We start from the raw sequence: 19,259 nt of genomic DNA, 5'->3' as shown, positions 1-19,259 counted from the left end.
CACCTAATGTTTGTTATTCCAAAATTTAAATGATAGTAGTGCACATTAGGATATCATCTAATCGTGTAGCATGTAAGCTATTGATTTTTTTTTTTTTAATGTGAAAACAAAAGTACACCTTCTAGTCTTTTACGGTTACAGAGACAACCTTCCAAATGTGACCAGAGTATGAACAGGTGTGTCATCAGCTTGTTTTGCCTAAGGACATCTTTAACTGTCTTTGCTACAGTGTTTGTTTGGGTTTTTTGAGCTGGAAATGTGTAAAAAACTGATTAGTCTTATCACAAGAACAAGGTCGATTTTTATGTTGCTGGTTCAACAGACAGAAAAGACAGGATCTCTACCAGGGGAAAGGATTTGGGAGTTAGAGAAGAGTCTAGCACAGCAGAAACAACTTGTAGTTGCAGGGAAGAGGGTAAGATAACATGTGCCACCAACTTCTGAACAGGCAAGAGGAGGCTCTGCAATGAGAAAGGGGAAGAGGCTGTTCTTGCCTCTCAGCTCGCACAATGAAATAGAAAAGAAACTCTTTTTATTTATCTAGTGATGAAAGGGAGAAGGTCCAGAAACAGCGTGTAATAGGAGTCCCAGCAGTTGCTGGAGGGGGTGGTGTTTCTTTTGTGGGCATTCCTTATCTCTGGTTATAGACAGGCATTCATTTCCAGTTCTGCTAATTTCTATGAAATTCTCAGCACTGGAAAAACAGATCAGGACTTGGGGCATACAGGCATGCCATCTCCCCAACTGGAGAGCTACCCAGGCAAGCTGTCCAACCAGGGGGCAAGAGAAGGCTGCTTCTTGGGTTGGCCCACTCTAAGGGGAACTTAATTACTGACAGCTTGTTGGGAAGGGGGGAGGCTGTCAATGGGCAATCGGTAGCTGCTGAGAAGTGGCAGATGCTGCAGCCTGCATGGTGAGTGGAGGGCAAGGAGCAGAGCTAGCATAGCTGCACGTGTGCCTGGGGCACAGGGAACAGATGGAGCCACAAGGAAGCCCCAACACTCTGCAGGATCCCTTGCCCTGCACAACATGGAGTCATCCCAGCCTATATCCCAGGAGGAAGGTAGAGGCAGTGCAGGTGAACCTATCCTGGTTCAGCAGCCTGTATATAGCTTATGTCAGAATCGGACAAATAGATTGCTGTGATTGAAATTGACCTTGAGGGATGTGGAAGAGTGGTGACTTTATAATTTAGAAAAGAACATAAGTTGTTGAGGGAGGAGGGTATAAATACAAATGAGGACAGAGAGCATAATATAGCTAAAAATGTAATACTTGTGACTTCATTCCACTTTGTCCCTGGGTCATGACCTCTTGTTGTGGGAGCTCTCTCTTTTATTCCACGCTTTTCTGGTTCATGTACTATTTCTATGTTCTGTTATGGATTAAGGAAATGATGCAAAGCTGTGACAAAACCAAAAAAGACATTTTTACCTGAAACACCTTAATTCAATAGAAAGGTGGCAAATTTTACTAACCACCGCAATAAACAGTGCACAACTGTTTAATTCTCTTACATTACAGGTGCTCTTAAATTTAACTTGATATGAAAAGTAGCACAAATACATGTAAATATTGTGGGCCAGTTAGTAGATCAGTCTGCTGCACTTGTTGCTCTTTCTAGATCTGGGTAACTGCAGTTTGGATTGTAACAGGCTTGTAGGCTTAACACTGCTGGTGAGGAACTTTTATAACTTGGAAAGTGTTCCACTTTGCCTCCCTGGCTATATTTAAGATTGTTACAAGTGACTTTCTGTCAATATACAGTAAAATCTCTGTTATCTGGGATTTTACTAACTGGCACACTAGTAACGTGAATTTTTGGCTGGCCAGATGCAGGGGAGCAGAGAGGGGAAAGTTTGCACATGGCCACCATCACCCACAATGCTGTGCTGTTGCTGCTCTGTGTGCAGCTGCCACCATCCCCCCCATCCCTGTTTAGTGTCCGGGCAGAAACCCTGTGCCCTCAGGGAACTGGCATTTTTACATTGCTGGCACCCCCAGTTTCCCACTCGTGCCGGATATCAGGGCTTTTACTGTACTTAAATAGTATATTTTTTTAAAAATGAGAAAAATTATGGTGGCATAAGAGGCCGTCTTGGAAGTACCAGAGGAACTTTAATGGATGAATATCTCTTCTGTCAAAATATATAAGAAGCCATCACCTTGACTCAACATCTGCAAAGGAAATCATGTTCTTTTAGGAGGATTTCCTGAATACAAAACTGCAATAATTTTTTTTCATACAATGAAATATGTGAACCTGCAAAACAATTAATACCAACATTGTTACCAAGGTTTAGTCAGTTTTAGTTGACTACCAGATGCACGCTAAGTAAATGAGACCAAGTAGCTTCAATCCTGTTATACTGTCCATTATGTTGACTGCTTTATTGTAGATGAAAGCATGTAGAACTCTTTTGTTTTGTAAAAAATTGATATAATATAAAAAAATTAAAATGTATTAGCTGCTCTGCTTTTGATGCTTGTACAATATACAAATTGGAGGGTGACCTATGTAATATGCCTTGTTTTTAGAACCTTCCTGCTGGATCTCCGCCTGTTGGAGCCCTTAAACTTACCTACATTTCAAAGGTATGTCAGTAGGAATAGAAATGATACAAATAGTGTGGGGAAATATTTTAAATTTAAAACTCTTGATAGTTTCTTAATTCTTTGCAGCAATGATGACTTATCAAATTGCTTTAACTTTTAACTTTCTATATCTAATAACATTTTTAGAAAAATGCTATAATATATTTTTTTCTCAGAAACACTGAACATTTTAGAGCCACCCAAAGCAGTGTGAAAATTAGAAATCTATTTAGGTTTTCCTTTAATTTTTATGCTGCGTTAGCTTCAGAAAATGAGATTCCAACTCTGCATGTGGTTGTTATGGAATTAATATTGCAGAGGTGCAGACTTTAATTTATAGCCTACTTATCATTGGGGAAAACTGAAAGCATTTACAAGGAAGTCATTGGATGTGGTAGGTTTAGGCATATGACAGGCATATGGTTTTGAGAAGATTGAGCAAGAAGCTTTTTAGGAACTATTTGAAAGCAAAGAACTCTAATAAGATTCCCTCCCTTCTGCTTTTTTTATTAAGGTTGAAGTTTATTACTGGATATTAAAAGAGAAGATGGAGGGAATAATTGTATCATCATACATCATTCTTATATACCATAAATACTATACTTATTTTCTTTGGCTAACTACAGACAGTCAAAAAGCCTGAGGCTGAATGAGTTCAAACTAGGCAGCTTCCTCTAAGCTGTGTAGGTTGAACTGATTCATCAACTGAACTGACATTCAGTTTTCAGGTGGAAAAGGCAAGGCACATCTCCCAGCCTGCTGGCCATTGCCAGCCCAGCCCAGTGTCTCCAGACCCCTGTTGTCTCTCACCAAGGGGTTAAGGAGCCCTCTGTCCAAGTGCTGGCCCACCTTGGGGGAGCCTCCCCTCTCAGGCGGGAGCCCTAGCTCAGGCAGCCCTGAGGAGCCAAGGGGAATTCTCCCTGCTTTTCCCTGCCCAGCTGCTGACTGCTTCAGCCACTGCTGCAGGAGCCAGGGAGGAGTCTTCCTGACCAGGTGCCTGCCCTTGCAGCCCAGCATGGGGGCACTGGGGAGCCTGCACCTTGGGGCTGGTCCCCCCCACCCGGGCCAGGGCCACCAGTCCCAGGCAGCCCTAGAATTCTTCCCAACCCCACCCATTTGCTTTAGCTGCTGCAGTTTTGGGGATAGCCCAGGGAGAGGAGGGAAATTCGTCTGCTTCCCTGGATTAGTTTTGCCTCAGACTCAAAGCAACTAAGGCAAAACCATCTGGGAGGAGCGGACTTACCCTTCACTCACTCAAACTGCCTGAGACTCTTAGGGGCTGATGTAAGCAACTGTGGAGTTTGGGAGGGGAAAAACTCCCCTCAGCTCCCTGGGGCTGCCCTAGGCTGGGGGACTCTGGGCTGGAGTGGGGGGAAGCCCTCCAAGGCAGGGGCTCCTCAGTGATCCCATGCTGGGCTGCATGGGCAGGCACCTGCCTGGGATGACTCCTCCTTCCCTTCTGTGGCAGCCACTGAAGCAATCAGCCACTGGGAGGGGATCTGAAAAGCCCACACCCCAGGGGCCTTCCCTCCCCCCTTGTGCTGTGTAGACCCTGGCTAGGGCTCCTGGGGGGGGTCTCTTCCCTTGCCCTGCCCCCCCATCCCTATGGGCTGATGGACACAGACTAAGAAACAGAGGGGCAAGGCAGTCAGTTCCTGCTCCACTGGAGTAGGCAGTGTATCCCAGGGCTGCAAAGCATTCTGGTTTGCTGGAGGACTGTGAGTTAACTTGAACCAGGAAGGGATCTGGGACAGAATTTCTGTAAACTGGTGAGACCTAAATCAGTTAAATTGGATACTACATCCAACCAGGTTTATCTTAAATAGGTTTTGGTCATTTTGAAAGCAGTTTATGCGCACTGAATTTCTCTTCTGTGACAGGTTTAAACCAGTTTCCCATCACTTAAACCAGTTTGTGTGTGACTTCTGTCCCTAGCCTTTGTGAACTGCCACCTGCCTCCCATTCTCAAGTCATTTTATTTTGGTAAATTCTGTGTGGCATTGTTAGTGGATCACTTTCACCAGCTATCTTTGATCAATTCTCCAACCCGTTTAACTTGCCCTAAATCATGCAGCTCTCTCTTTAGAAAGTTGAAACCTTAAATCTGTAAACGCCTACAAATCTGATTTCTGGTTAAGTAAATACTGTAGTGAAAAAGGTGGACGGTTTAATAAAATTCTTTAAAAACGTAACACAATCCAACAGTATTTTCTGACCAAAAAGGGAAATGTTTAAGACTCTTTCAAGCTTACTGTAAGTGACCCTTCCTCTGAAGGTGGCTGTGGTACCCCCTGATGGCCACACTGAGCCAGTCTTTCACTCCAGCTCCCACCAGGGTACTGCCCTGTCCTCACCTGGCACACCTCAATGGGAAACTACTATGAATTAGGTAGGCAGTCCTCAATACCAGAGTGAGCCTTGAGGTGCCTCATTCAGAGCTACTTATCAAGCCACCATGCTCTGGCTTGATCTTTTAATCTGAACTGAACAGGGCATCTCTCCTCAGAGGACCTCTGCACATTTCTCCATAAATCAGGTAGTCCTCAGTAAGGGCTCAGTATTTGGTCCCCACAAATAACCATTTTCAGTTAGGACTTTCAATCGTCACCCTTGCACCTGGGTCTCTCTCTGACTGGCCTGTAGTCTCTTACTCTCAGCCAGTTAAACAGATTCTTAGTACTTACCCCACATGGCTACAGTGGTCTCCCTTCTGTCCAGTAGCCACTCCCATGTTGTGTAGCAAATACACTCAGAAAACCAAAATCTAAACAATTTTATCTTCTTGCTCATGTCTCTAACCCTGCAGAACTCCTTCCCTGAGCTTAGCATGGGCAAGGTTACTCTTCAACCTAGGAACTCTTGTTTATATCCTTCCTGGCTTCATTCCTTCCAGTCACTTGGCTCCCCTTCCCTAATGGGGAACCGGTTAGTGATCTTACAGCTTTACAGTCATCTCTCTATAGCCTGCACCCTTCACTCACCTAGGGGCCCTGTTATGGACTGATAACTTCATTATTTCAGTTGAACATACATTTAATTTGCTTAAGTTCTATGGATGAATGCTAGCATAAAACCCTAAAACCAAAAGGTCAAAGGCCCGCTGAATCCAGATAGTCCATCAGGCTAGTGTGTGTAAGGCATGCCTTTTACCTAGTCAGTGGCACATAAGAGTCATGTGGCAAGTATATGATATAGCTGCCTTTGACTCTCCAGCTTGAATGACCAGGTATGCATTTTGTAGCTGGGTTGACTTGGGGTGCCCATTGGCACAAGTCCAACGTGAGGTCCATACTCCAGAGCCATGGCAAAAGTCGTTAACTGCTCTGTTATTGCATTTGGAGGGCTGTGAAAAACAGAGATGAAAACAGTTTCCTCAACTTTATTTGAATAATGATTTACTGGTCCTCAGCTACTTACCAGGAGCAACTGTCACTTACAAAAGTGACAGATCCTTAAACTTTAGGAATGGAAGCAACGTTTTATGTTAATTTTTAATGACGAAATATACATTTTAAACTGAATGTGTATATAACAGTATCTGTTATATACCTTATATTATGTAATTTCACATATACTATTCATTATAAATTTTAATTTTCTCATTAGGTCAGCGATGCAACTAAGCTAAGGCCAAAGGCAGAATTCTGTTTTGGTAAGTTTGTGTGTATTGCACACCTGTCAAATTGCTCTTTTTACAATTTGAAGCCAGTATACTTTCTGCAGTTCTATTATTAGATAACACCGGTAGTGTGAGGTTTTTTTGAAGAGTTTATTTATAGTCTGCTTCCTTCCTTATACAAGGAATGGTTTTGAATAGCTTTTTAACATTGCAATCTAGAGAGATAAAGTGACCAGGCAACAGCTGTTTCTGGTGGGCTTTTTTTGAATCGGTAAGTAATCAAATTAGCGATGCTTGTTTTCAAGATGCCCTGTTACATGTCAGCTATGAACAGAAGTAATTTAACTATTGCATTCTTTATTTTAGGCGAGAGTATGTGGGTATTTTATGGTGAGCATATGATTATTAATAATGCAGGTGAAATTAGTTTGTTTTTGGTTTTTTTGATTTTTAATTTGTGTACTGTGGTCAGGAAAAAGTGTTGTTAATCTGACTTTGTTTACTGGAAGTTTTACTTCTTTAACATAAGAAAATAATGCTCTGATTTCTTCCCCCCCCCCCCCCCCCCCGGAGAACATGTTTATTTTCCTTTTTCTTTTCCCATTTTCCTGACATTTTATCATAATCTAGAATCATGATGAACAATTTGGATTCTAAAAATCCTTGGCAAAGACTGGGATTAATGATTTTGCTGTCTGTAAACAACCTATTCGTATCTCCACATTTAAACTCTGATGTAACCGGTCAATAAACACTTAACTGTTGGGTATTGCTACACTTAAGATTTATTTTTCAGAATATACTAAATGTAAGTATATGTTATTTTTTCTGTTTCATACTCCTAATGAGAAGAGCTGTAGATTTCTATTCCAGCAAAAAGCAAAACAGGTAGCTAGCTATCTGTTGCGGTTTTTTTCTCAGCATGCTATATGCTGGGTACAGTTTGCAGCTGATGGAATTCACTTGGACCTGTCCTGTCTATGATGATAGAGGCAACTCCTGTTATCATATGATTTTAGATTATGATAAATTCTGGACAAAAGCAACGTAATATATTAAACATCCTCTTACTGAAAACACCTCTTATGTTTGTTCTCATTGGCTCTTTATTGCTAGAACTGCTATGTCAGAATCCCATAAAATTACTACAAGAAATCAAAAATTGAAATCTGACAAATATTGCTTTTCTTTTCTAAGGATTATAATAGCGTTGGTCTTTAGTTTAAATGTCCGAATGAGCTGTGCCCAGTGCAGCACCTGAAGAGGTGGGAGGGAAAAGATGGCTCCTGGAATCCTTGAAGCTGCTGGAGAGCCCTTTTGAATCATCTGTGCAAATTAGAGCAGCCTTACTCCTAAGTGCTGTTCAGGGCTACTGTAATTTCTGTCTGCATACTGTGGCCCCAGTGGGTAGCTGGAATTGTTATGTATGGTCCCTTCCTTTCCTTCCTTTTTCATGTCTTTGTGACAAGGTATTTAGCTGAATTTGCAGATTTGTTAGAAACTGATGGTACATGCTGTGTACCATGTACATGTGTGAGCTCTTCTACTATGGTCTTTATTTATGGTATAGGCAGATGAAATAGTTACCATGAGGTACAAGGTGCATCGCTCTTGTGTGCACTCTTATTTGGTAGTAGATAGGGGTGCGCCAATAAAGATTTCTTGGCTGACACCAATAGCTGATTATTAATCAGCCAGTTCTGCCGATGCCAATCTGATAACCAATTTACAGGAATGCGGCTGGGCAGTGTGGAGAGCAGCTCCCTGCAGGTAAGTCTGTGGAGGGGAAGTGGCATGGGGAAGGGAGGTCAAGGCCCCCATGGTGAGGGAGGGAGTGGGGCTGGGGTCACTGCTGAGCCAGGGCAGTGAATGGGTCCTAGGGCAGGGGCAGGGGGTGAGAGAGAGCTGTGGGTGGCTCATCCAGGGGATCAGTGTCTCGGCACTTCAAAACGGCAGTGAGAGTGCTTGGAGTAAAGTTCATTGAATGAGCTTTAGTTCAAGTGTTGTTGCCACCATTTTTAAGTCCTGGGATGCTTTTAACCGGAGCGCAGCAAGGATGGGTGCAACCTGCCCTCTGTGGACTCGGGGCTCTCTGCCTTGCTGCTTTTGCCATAGGGGCTCTGTGTCAGCCACGTCTCCTGCCTGCCCAGCAGCAGGAGGCACAACTCACCACCCCCACTGCTACAGTGTGGGCAGGGGGTATGTGGCTGACAAAGGCAGCAGAGTGGAGAGTCCCAAGCCCACAGCAGGTAGCCAGCATCTGCCCCATGCACAAATCTGGGGGCCACATATCCCCCCCATGTTTCCCCCAGGGTCTGTACGCAATGACGGGGAGCTGTCTCCCTCCCCCAAATGCCCTCTGGACGAGCCATCAGTGGCTCTGTCCTGCTCCCTGTCCCACTGGATCCTATCCAGTGCCCTGGCTGAGCAGTGCTCCCAGCCCCTGCCCCACCCCATCCCTCACCATTGGGGCCTTGATCTGCCCCCCCAACTCCCTTCTCCTCTACAAAATTATCTGCAGGACTCTGCTTTCCATGCTGCCTGGCTGCATTCCTATCCATATGCATGCGTGTGGTTGTGCGCATGCATGCGGTGTCCAGGGGCCCTGGCCAGAAAGCATATTATATTTATCAGTGACATTATTGGCTTCACTGGCCAAAAAAAGCCGATAATCTTAATTTTCCTCTTGTAGGTACCGATCCAATATGGCACCCATATATTGGTGTGCCTTTAGTGATAGATGAGAGAGAAACTGCTGTGGAGCAGTTTTCATTTAGTGTTGGGGCAAGAGCATGCGCTTGTTACTCCAGCATGGCCTGATCCACAGTAAATCCCTGGTGGGTAACTGACTTTGTCTGACCATACACTCAGGAAGGCTTTTTTTTTTTTAAAAAAAAAAATGTTTTACCAATGCTAAACAACTTGGTCAAGGTTGATAGCATAATTAATGGTAGCAGGGTTTGGTTAGAAGAGAAGGGGATACAGCCAAATTACAGGAAACATCAAAGCTTGCTATCAAGTAAAATTGAGACTAAGGAATCTTAGAAGAGACTGCCTAAGATGAAGAAATAATAAAACATTTGCAGCAATTCTTATTAAGTAACTTTCAAAAAAAAATCTAGTTTAATTATATTAATTGGGAGAAGTTATAGTTGAAATAAGATTAACCTGCATTCCTTATGGGATTTGTTTTGTAATAAAGATGAATAGAGTGGAGAAGTCCTCTGGTGAAGGTGAGAATGTAACTGTCCTGATTTCAGTTGTTAATTCAGTAAACTATAATTGCTTTTTAATATCTTAACAGTAATGAATGCAGGGATGAGAAAATATTTTCTACAAGCCAATGATCAACAAGACCTGGTAGAATGGGTAAATATTTTGAACAAAGCTACCAAAATCACAGTAAGTAGTTCTGTGTTTTCCACATTTTGAGGGGGAAAAAAAATGTAGACGTAGTCTCAAACTGAAAGCTACTCGGCCTCAATATTTACATTTGCTTTTGTGCCCTGTTTTTGTTTTTACAGTCAAGTTTTCTATTTTTTAAAGTTGTTTCTTGCCTAATTGATAGGACCCGCACAAACAGAAAAAGCTGATCAAGCCAGGTTAATCTTCCAGGTGCAGAAATTGTATCTTGTAACCGTATATGTATTATTGTTTTATTTTGATAATTTGAAAGAATTTGGTGTCTTGCATGACTTGTTCATATAAACAATTTTTACATGTAACTTTAACAGTTCTGAATTTGTTCATTACTTGATTACTATTTCGAGGGACTAAATAGTGATATATTGTAAAGGCGTTTATCTTCAGATATATTTTTAAGGCATTCTGTGCCATTTCCTAAAAAACGTGCAATGAAAAGTTACTTCAACAAATAAGTTGTTCTGTAGTAAGATAAATTACATTTTTATATTGTATCAGAACAAGCTGTGACTGCACAACAGAAAACCCCCACGTGTTATGTCTGATTTGCTTCATGAATTTTATTTTTTTTATTTCTGGCAGTTTAGGGAAGAAACATCATGGGTTGATTAGGAATGTGAAGACTACATATGTTTGTACTCCTGCTACAGTTTTGTAATTTATGTCTCTATATTTTACCTTGAGATGTGAGATTTCCAGGTGTAGTTGGGCTACCTCATTGGTTAGACTCTGTTTGTAAATAAGTTTATATGGAGAGAAATTTCAACGAATCAAAAGAGCGATAGAATAAATAAAGAATAAACTGGCAAGGTTGGATTGTGCAGAACATTAGTTCCCAGCCTTTCCACCCAGATGATTAGAAATGGCGCAGGATCTGTTCACAGGCTGGATTTAGCCCATAGGCCAAATCTGGTGCACCCCGGAGCTGGAGCTTGGTCCCAGACTCGTGTGCCAGATCAGGTCCTAGCCACATGTGAGAAGGATTGGGCCTGTGACACTGGCTCTGACAGCATGCACACCAGATTGGACGCCCCAGCTCCAGCCTTGCACACCAGATCAGGCTGTGGGGCTCGGGAATCTTGTTGCAGGGGAAAAGTGACAGCGTAAAATGCCACAACTCCCTTGCTACCAAATTTCCAGGCCTCTGGGAAGTCCTCTGAGCTACATCATATGACTCTGTGGGCTGAGCACCTGTGCTGTAGAAAGTGCTGTGATGGCACAAGCAAAGACATTATTCTGATTTGAGAGGGTGTAGAGGGAAGCAGTGAGCAGATTTTGACCTCTTTAAAGAAAAACATGGCATAGTGCTTTTATATACATTTGCTCTTTCTGTCCTTTAGTTCTTTTCATGTGACTTAAATCACTTTTTATTTTTTGCAAAATGACAAAATTTTAGTTGCACGCTTTCCATTGGAGGCAGTGTGAACCATCTGCAACATTTTGAGTCTGAGTTCATTAGTTCTGCAGACTGCTTTAAACTGTTTTGTTCATGAAACCTAGACTAGGAGCACTGAGGATGTATTTATTACCTGCTATTTTACATAAAGTGCCCCTTTTTGTTGGGAGCTGCAGAGAGGAGTTTGATAAGAGCTGGCAGCTCACTGTCTGTAGCTGAAAAGATCCATTAACATTTCACAACAGCAGAACATATGTCTGAAACAAAGGGCCTGGCTTATATGAGCAGGTATGGTACATATGTAATGCCATATATTTAAAAATATTTTCTATTAAAGTCTCAAGGGAAATGTTTGACTTGCTCCATGACATTTTCATGTGTTAATTTCCCAAATACAAACAAAATAGCAGCACTAGAAGAGCCAAAGGAAAAAGACTAAGATTACACAGGCTCAATATAGTTATCAAATTAAAGAAAACTAAATATGCTGTCTTCTTTTAATGATACTAAGCTCCAAAATACATGAGTTTGAATGTTGTTAATGGCATAGAATCCAGTTTATCTAGCACTATAAGAGCTTTGATTAATCTTCACAGCCAGTCATTAATACAAAGATTAGATTATAATCTTTGCATTATGTGGCATAATTACTTCATATTTAATTCTCATTGTATAGCATTGTTAAGCCTTATAAGAGTCCTGATTTCAAGTAATAAATCTTCAATGGCAAACTGCATTGCTTTCTTGTTTTTGTGTCGTATAGTATGATTTAGTAGTACAGGTATCAGAAGAAGCAAGTATAAACTCTCATTAGTACTGTGATCCGGTGACTAGCTCTACTGTACTTTCTGCATTCAAACAGCTGGGCCAATATTTTGCCATATAGCTCTTAGTAATTTAAATTCTATTTTGATAAACTATTTTTGGTACCCAAATATCAAAGCCACTTGGAAGAAGGAGTTGCCTTTCCCATTGTGGTTATAAGCAGAAGTTGTAAAAATTGAGCCTGTCCTTAGATTAAGGAAGATACTTTCTGCACAAAAAAAACATGAAGGAAGCTGCTCCCACAATAGCCACATTTTTAGATCAGTCCTTTGATATTTTTAGACTTTCTGCCTTTCCAAAAAAATAAGTGTCCGGACCCTTGTTCCGTATTCTGGTTTATTTAGGAAGATAGTTAGTACAATTCCTAAACATTTTACCATTAGGATCTGGAGTTATTGGCTTCCTACTTTTGGAAGGACTTCCTTTATTCAATTTTCAGATTTGATACTTAAGGACAAGCAGGCCTTATAAATAATGGTGTCCTATTTGTATTTTCCTTTAATTGAAGTAAATCATGAAGTTTTATCCTAGATACGTTGAGTTGCAATAGAGTTGGGAAGGCCTTTTGGGATGATTCAGATATTTTCCTAGTAAATACTAGCACGCTCCTTGGAACTGTTAAATATTAAATGGACATGAGAGAGAAACAGTAAGCATGACTTTTGGTTAGGGAACACCATTGGTTCAAGAGTGAGTGGGATTTGTAGTGCAATAGTTAAGGAACACCATTGGTTTTAATCTCTGCTTAGATAAAGCTTTTTAAAATTATTTCTTGAAACAGGCCTGGAAGTTTCAGGACTTTTCTCCAGTTTGAGTGTAGGTTCTGAATATCTTGATTCTGAGCATCAGTGTCTAGTAGGGGAAGTACTTGGACACCCAGTCCCTTTTATATAAAGATTTTTTAAAATTAATTAAACTCGCATTAAGTTAATATAGACATGCCCATTTCCAGACGTAGCTTCATTTACAACATTGACTGCTTTTAAATACCTGTCCTATATGAGAAGTAGTACTTGAGTACCCTTAATGGAGGTTAGAGGTGACTGACAAAAAACATGTTTTCTGTACTGCATCTATATTAAACACAGTTTCACAAGTCTCTTCAGAGAGACAATTGTGTAGAAACAGGGCTAAAATGCTTACTAGTTGTGTTATAGGAACAAGATTTACCATATTCTCACAGGAATGTTGCTACCTATATCTACAATATTGAGTTTGTTTTACACACTTAAAGGTTATGCCTTAGTTATTCCACTTGGCACTTTTATAGATTAATTTGAAAAGTATTAGAACTCCCATTTTTTTTTTTCTTTGGTGTTATGGTAAAGTGATCTGCCTCAGCAGACTTAGAGCATGTGAAATGGTAAGTACGGTTATTTAGTAGAATCCTGTGTTCTTTCTATGTAGCTCACACATGACATTTTACTAAAGAAGGGGGAAAAGGAAAAATCATGCCGGTTTTTCCTACAGGGTTGACCGCTGTCCATTAATTTCTTTGCTCAATGTGATACAATATGCAGTAACTAGCATAAGTTGCTTACAGTTCCTCAAGCCCCTGAAACTGCAGCAGAATAGTAGTTCTGGTATTATATTAAGTAACAGAATGTGAGATGACTTTATATTACCTAAAATACCCCAATTTAATGAACATTTACCATTGCACTTTTTAGCAGAGTAGAATTTACACTGATTTAAAACCTGGTTTTGGTAGCTTTGCAGTGCTTACGTAGACATGACAGTCCAGGAATGATGCAAGAAGTGAGGATTTTTGTGGGTGATAGCTTTTATCAGACCAGCTGCATGGTTGGGATTAAAGTTAGGCAAGTTTTTGAATGCAAGGCTTTCTTCATTAGGTCTAAGGTCTCTTCCCTTAGACCTGATAAAGAATGTTTTGCATTCAAAAGCTTGTCTAACTTTAATCCCAACCATGCAGCTAGTCCAAAAAAAGATTGCAACCCTGTGTGCTGTCATTCTGTAAAGAAATTTTGGACAGCTTTTTGTGTTTATTTGGATACAGGTGGTTTTAATTGTGATTATCCTATAGTACACACTCCAAATTTCATTTCTTGTTGCAAGTGAAAACATTTTTACCAAGCAGCAGGTGTCAGGTGTCAACTATTTTGTCAGGTGTCTACATCTTATCCTTGAGTTTGTGGCCCCATTTACTCTAGAGACCTGTAGAGTCCTTGCCACCAAAGAGCTTTGTGACTAAAATATGTGAAATCGAAAAAAGAAAGAAAGAAAAAGAAAACTCTATTTTACAAAGGAAAAAGGTTCACAGAGAAACTGGTGTGCTAAAGTGAGGCAGGAAGCTTGTGGTAGATGTGAATGGAAACCAGTTCTCAAGTCAGAGTCTAGTACTTTAACCAGATATTTTCAGTTTTTGAAAAAAGCTAATATATAACCAGTGGTTTGTTAAATTATTATTAAGTCTTTACATTAGAAGCCAGTTTCTGAGGTCCTAGGGGGATACAAATGGTGAATATTTGAGTAATAATTGAGGATTCTTAGAAACTTCAAGTTTTTATGTTAAGAATTGAGAGACTTGCATAGAACTTTCCAGTCTATTCATCACATCTAACTTTTCAGGTACCAAAGCAGTCTGATTCACTGTGTCAGTCTGATAACCCAAATCGCCAAATTGAAAGTCCAGCTGGAAAGAAGCAAGTGTCTTATAGAACAGAAATTGTTGGTGGTGTTCCTATCATTACCCCTACACAGGTACTGACTGTTTAATAAATACTACTTAAAAAGTAATTGGAAGTGATTTGTGGCATGTTTTGGCTGTCAGAATGCCAACTTGTCCATCCCCATCCTTATTCAGAGGTCTCATCATACTTAATTTCATACGCTGGGTTTTTAATATTACTGTTATTTAATATTGTGTACCAAGTAAAAGGACATTCAGTTGTTACAATACATTGCAGCTATGTTATAAAAGCTAAATGTTGATATCTGCCTGCTTAAGCTTTTCCGAGGTAGTTGATTATTTAAGTTAAAAGAGATTATATTTTGTAGTTAAAAAAAAAAAACCCAAAAAAACCAAAAACCCCACCCACTATCTTCCTTACCTGTCTGAGATTTTAGATAAGGTGTGCTAGAACTGGTATTAAAAATAACTCAGTACAGGTTTCCCTCGATTTTTATGCAGTACATGCCTTTCCAGAGAACGGCATATTAAATTGAATTTGCATAAAGCAAACCCACTTTACAATGTAGCAAAGAGGGATAGGTCCCCATGGTGCTGAGGGAGTGAGGCTGGGACTAGGGAGGGGGTGAGGGGGAGGAGTGCCGTTCCCAGGGCTGCACAAGGCAGCAAAGCAGAGGGAACAGAGCGGCACTCACCCCAGCCCCACATGCAGTGGCCCCGGAAGTGGCTGACTAGCTGCCTGTAGCAGCTGGGCTGCATTGTGTCCTGGTGCAGGAAGCTGGTGTCAGCTATCCCTGTGGCCGGTCCAGTACAGGCTGGGGTGAGTGCAGACAAGCAGAGCCCTGGGTGGCGTGAGGCGCTACAGGTAGCTGGTGCCAGGTGCTTCCAAGGCCGGGGTGAGTGCCGCACCCTGTGCCACCCGGGGCTCCGCTTGTCCACACTCACCCCAGCCCATGCTAGAGCAGCCCTGGGAGCAGCTGACACCAGCTGCCTGTACCAGGGCACGGTGCAGCTCAGCTGCTACAGGCAGCTGAAGTCAGCCACTCCCAGGGCCTCTCCAGCATGGGCCTGGGTGACTGGGGACCAGCAGAATCCTAGGGGTTTCGGGATATAGTGCAGCCCGGCTGCTTCTGGGGTTGGGGTGAGTGCCATGCCAGGGTCTCTGCTTGTCTCTACTCACTTCAGCCTGTGCGGAGCTGTCCTGGGAGCAGTAGACACCAGCTGCCTGCACCAAGGCGTGGTGCAGCCTAGGAGCAGAGGTGAGTACGGACAAGCAGAGCCCAGGCACGAGGGGGGGACAGGGAAGCACAGTGCAGCCCAGCAGGTGTAGGCTGCTGGTGCTGGCCACTCCTGGGGTCGCTGCAGCTGGGGCTGGGGTAAGTGGAGCCATGGCTCTTTCTCCTTCCCCCACAGACTTACCTGCTTGGGCAGGGGTAGCATCTATACTGATCTCCTAAGAGTGAATTTACCTTGCATATAATGAATTATGGGTCTAAATATGCTCATCGCGTAAGAGTGAATTCGCTTATGAAGAACCCGCATAGATTGAAGGAAACCTGAACTGGTTAGGTTATCTTGGCATATGTTTACAGTAATTCTCCTGATCTTGAAGCACTGTCTTCTGTGTTTACCTACTTCCAACTACTTCCCCAGTGTGATTTCTCCCTACCCCCAACCCTAAGCACTTAGAAGGAGCAGATAATAGTTTGTAATATTTTAACCTTGGCTGGATAGTGTACCATCTCTAAAGGTCATAGCATATGTGCACTTTTTAAAAAAAGCAGCAGTGATTTTGTTTCTAAAGCCTTCAGTGTGTTGCAGTTTTACTTGTCTATTTTTTGTTTTAGTAGTTCTGCCTTAATGGGTTCACAGTCTGTTTCGACTGTGTGCTTTTGAGCAGTGCTTATGACTTGCCAGGAAGTTTTGTGTATAGTTGTCATACCAGTGTTATTTTCAGTGTCAAGTATTTGATCCTTCTAACCAAGCCAAAGATAGGATTTGTGGGTAGGAGATGACATTTAGGAATGTGCATATACTTTTATTTTGTGTTCTTGTATTACTAAATAATAATCTTTAGTCTTTAGAGAAACATGTGAATATCCTGAACTTTTTTCCGCTTCCTTTCAGAAAGAAGAACTAAATGACTGTGGTGAAGGAGGTGACAGGAACTATTTGAAACGATCACAAAGCCACCTTCCTTACTTTACTGCTAAGCATCCCTCAGATAATGCTGTTATCAAAGCTGGCTACTGTGTTAAACAAGGAGCAGTGGTAATTAATTGTAGAACTATTCATTTCCTTTGTCCAGAACACATCCTGAAATTGTAAATTCAATTACCAAGTAGATGCTAACCAAGCAACATTTTTACTAAACGATACTGTATTAAAATATTGAGCTTAAGTCAAATTAGAACGTTATTTCATGAATTATTCTCCTGTAGTATATGTCTAGTCTGTGTATTGCCAGGCTTCTGCTTTTTACTTTAGTATTTCTGCAGGGTTTTTTTAACACTAATAAAATTGGAGACACTTTGGAGATGAAAACATTGCTGCAGATGGTTTTTAGATGAAGCTTCAACAGAATACCCCTTAATACATGTTTTAAGAAGCATGTATAGATAAATTCTTAGTGAAGGGTGTGCTAAAAATATCTGTGCTGAACCAAGTGCTCAACACCTGCATGTTTTACAAGGCATTGAAGTAGTGAAGGAGTTTTAATTCATTTTATGGAGTTGAAGAAAAATTGTGCAACTCTTTAAGGTACTTGGAAGATCTGTCTTCTGCAAAATACCTAAAATTTCAGGTGTTCCACCGTTATCTGGCCAAATAATTCAAGATTAAATAATTTACATGTGCTGTTTTTGGCCTTGGAAATCTGCAGATCTTTGCTTTTTTTGGAAGTGTGAAACTCCTTGTTGTATTCCAAATGTTTATTTTAAAAAGATACCTATGAAATGCCATGGAAAAATGCTAAACAGTCATGTCCTTTTAAAAAGTAGGACATATCAGTTATAGGTGCATCTGCAAAATTTACTCTGTGCATGCATTACAGTAGTCTTTCCATTATACTGTTTTGTAAGCTGGAAGAAAATAGTGTAACGTTCAGTCAGCTTCTGTGCACCTTAAAGGTTGATATGATTTAATGTATACTGTGTATCTACTTCATAAGATGAGTAGTATGCCCTAAGATGTACTTGTACACTTTGTACTCTACTTATGCATTCATCCAGGATACATATAATTAACTGCATGAAATGTTGCCAATTCCAACTTGTTGCCTACTGCTTACATTCTAACAAATTCCCATTAAACACTGCTTGACTGCATTGCATCTTTCTGCTCTACACTCCGCTTTGTAACTAATTGTACTTTAACCCACACTCTACTTTGTAATTAATTCTGCTCTAACTGCACAGTGTGAGAGTGAAGGAGTAGCTGCAGGGGTCAGCAAATATTTGTACTGGAGGGCCACTTAGGGCCAGCACCCCCTGGTGCCTGCAACAGCTCACTAAAACTCCCTAAGTCGCTCTGCCTTGGAGCATGGCCCTGTGCTGTCACCAACTGGCGATTCGGGGGTCTCTGTGAAGATGGGGCCAGGACCTGCGTGGGCAAGAGTGCATTCTGTCGAGTGGATGGGATGGGATGGGGCTTTGGGTGGGGAGCAGCATCCAGGAGAGGGACTAATGGGTGGGGCTGAGGCTGGGATTGGAACTGGGATCACAGTTGCAGGGTGGTGACAGCACAGGGCCCATGGCAGAGCCAGTCAGCACGCCTCTGCCTGCAGAACTGGTGCTTGTCGGAGGGACATGTAGGTAGCAGATTATGGCTCTGCTCTGGGCCCCAGCCCTGTGCTGTCAGTGCCCCATGATCCTGATGCTGGTCCTGGCCCCAGCCCTGCCTGTCCTGCTTACAGATATCGCTCCCCACTCACCTGCATACCCATCCCATCTGCCTGCTTGAGCATGTCATGCCCTTGCGAGTCCCTGGCCTCTCTTCCTGGAGACCATGCCTGCCTGCTGCATCCAGCTCCCCTGGCGGTAGGTGTAGGGTAGGTGGACTGGAGTGCCTGGGCAATGGGGCTGGGTCCAGTGGCAGTGGCAGAGACTGGCAGCCACAATTGAAAGGACTTACTGCTGTGGGGGCTGCTGGTGAAGCAAATCTAGCTGCCACTCTGCCCCAGCCCTGTTGAGCACCCTGGGGCAGCAGGACCAGCTGCATGCATGTGGCCTGGGCTGCCCCCCATGCTTGGGCCAGGCGGGGCTGAGGGACTGACTACAGACTGGATAAAATCCCTTGGTGGGCCAGATCCAGCCTGTGGGCTGTATTTTGCACACTCCTGGAATAGAAGTTGTCAAAGAGCAGCTATTGGAAATCTTGAAATTAACAGCAGCTGTGAAACTACCAAACTCAAATCTCCCTTTGTTTTCATGGCTTTTAATAGTAATGACTATTAAAATAGATTAAAATAAAACTGGTTAGTTTTAGGGCTACTAGTGTTGTATTGTCAATAGTGCTATAGTGCAATTTTTACATTAAGGTTAGATAAGTGTGTACCCTGAATAAGGCTATATAGTCTTGATTCAGTTGCATGCCTATGCATTTTAAAGTGCACACGTTCAGTAGCATATAGTGTAAAGTAATTGTATGAATCCAGTATATGGGCTACATGAATTTAAGCCTAAAATATTTTTATAGTGCAGTATTACTGGCAAAATTATTGAAGTACATTATGAGAATATGCTACTTAATAA

At 41.9% G+C, this 19,259-nt stretch overlaps 1 protein-coding gene across 6 annotated transcripts in view; it reads left to right on the top strand.

Moving 5' to 3' along the window:
• PLEKHA1 (pleckstrin homology domain containing A1) overlaps nt 1-19,259 on the top strand; it is a 65,981-nt gene that overhangs the window by 27,803 nt on the left and 18,919 nt on the right. For 5 of the 6 annotated variants that reach the window (XM_090057167.1, XM_090057169.1, XM_090057168.1 and 2 more), the window contains exons 3-7: nt 2,539-2,595; nt 6,202-6,247; nt 9,519-9,616; nt 14,448-14,579; nt 16,636-16,779. In XM_090057167.1, coding sequence (XP_089913293.1) covers nt 2,539-2,595; nt 6,202-6,247; nt 9,519-9,616; nt 14,448-14,579; nt 16,636-16,779 — 477 coding nt within the window. Of the gene's footprint in view, nt 1-2,538; nt 2,596-6,201; nt 6,248-7,946; nt 7,985-9,518; nt 9,617-14,447; nt 14,580-16,635; nt 16,780-19,259 lie in introns of those variants that run through there. The other variant, XM_090057171.1, reaches the window with a different exon arrangement.

Source organism: Crocodylus siamensis, chromosome 7 (genome assembly GCF_052110815.1).
Source record: "Crocodylus siamensis isolate JL-2025a chromosome 7, ASM5211081v1, whole genome shotgun sequence".
Classification (NCBI taxonomy): Eukaryota; Metazoa; Chordata; order Crocodylia; family Crocodylidae; genus Crocodylus; species Crocodylus siamensis.
The sequence above is the reverse complement of the archived record's forward strand: the minus strand, read 5'-3'. Positions and strand labels throughout refer to the sequence as shown.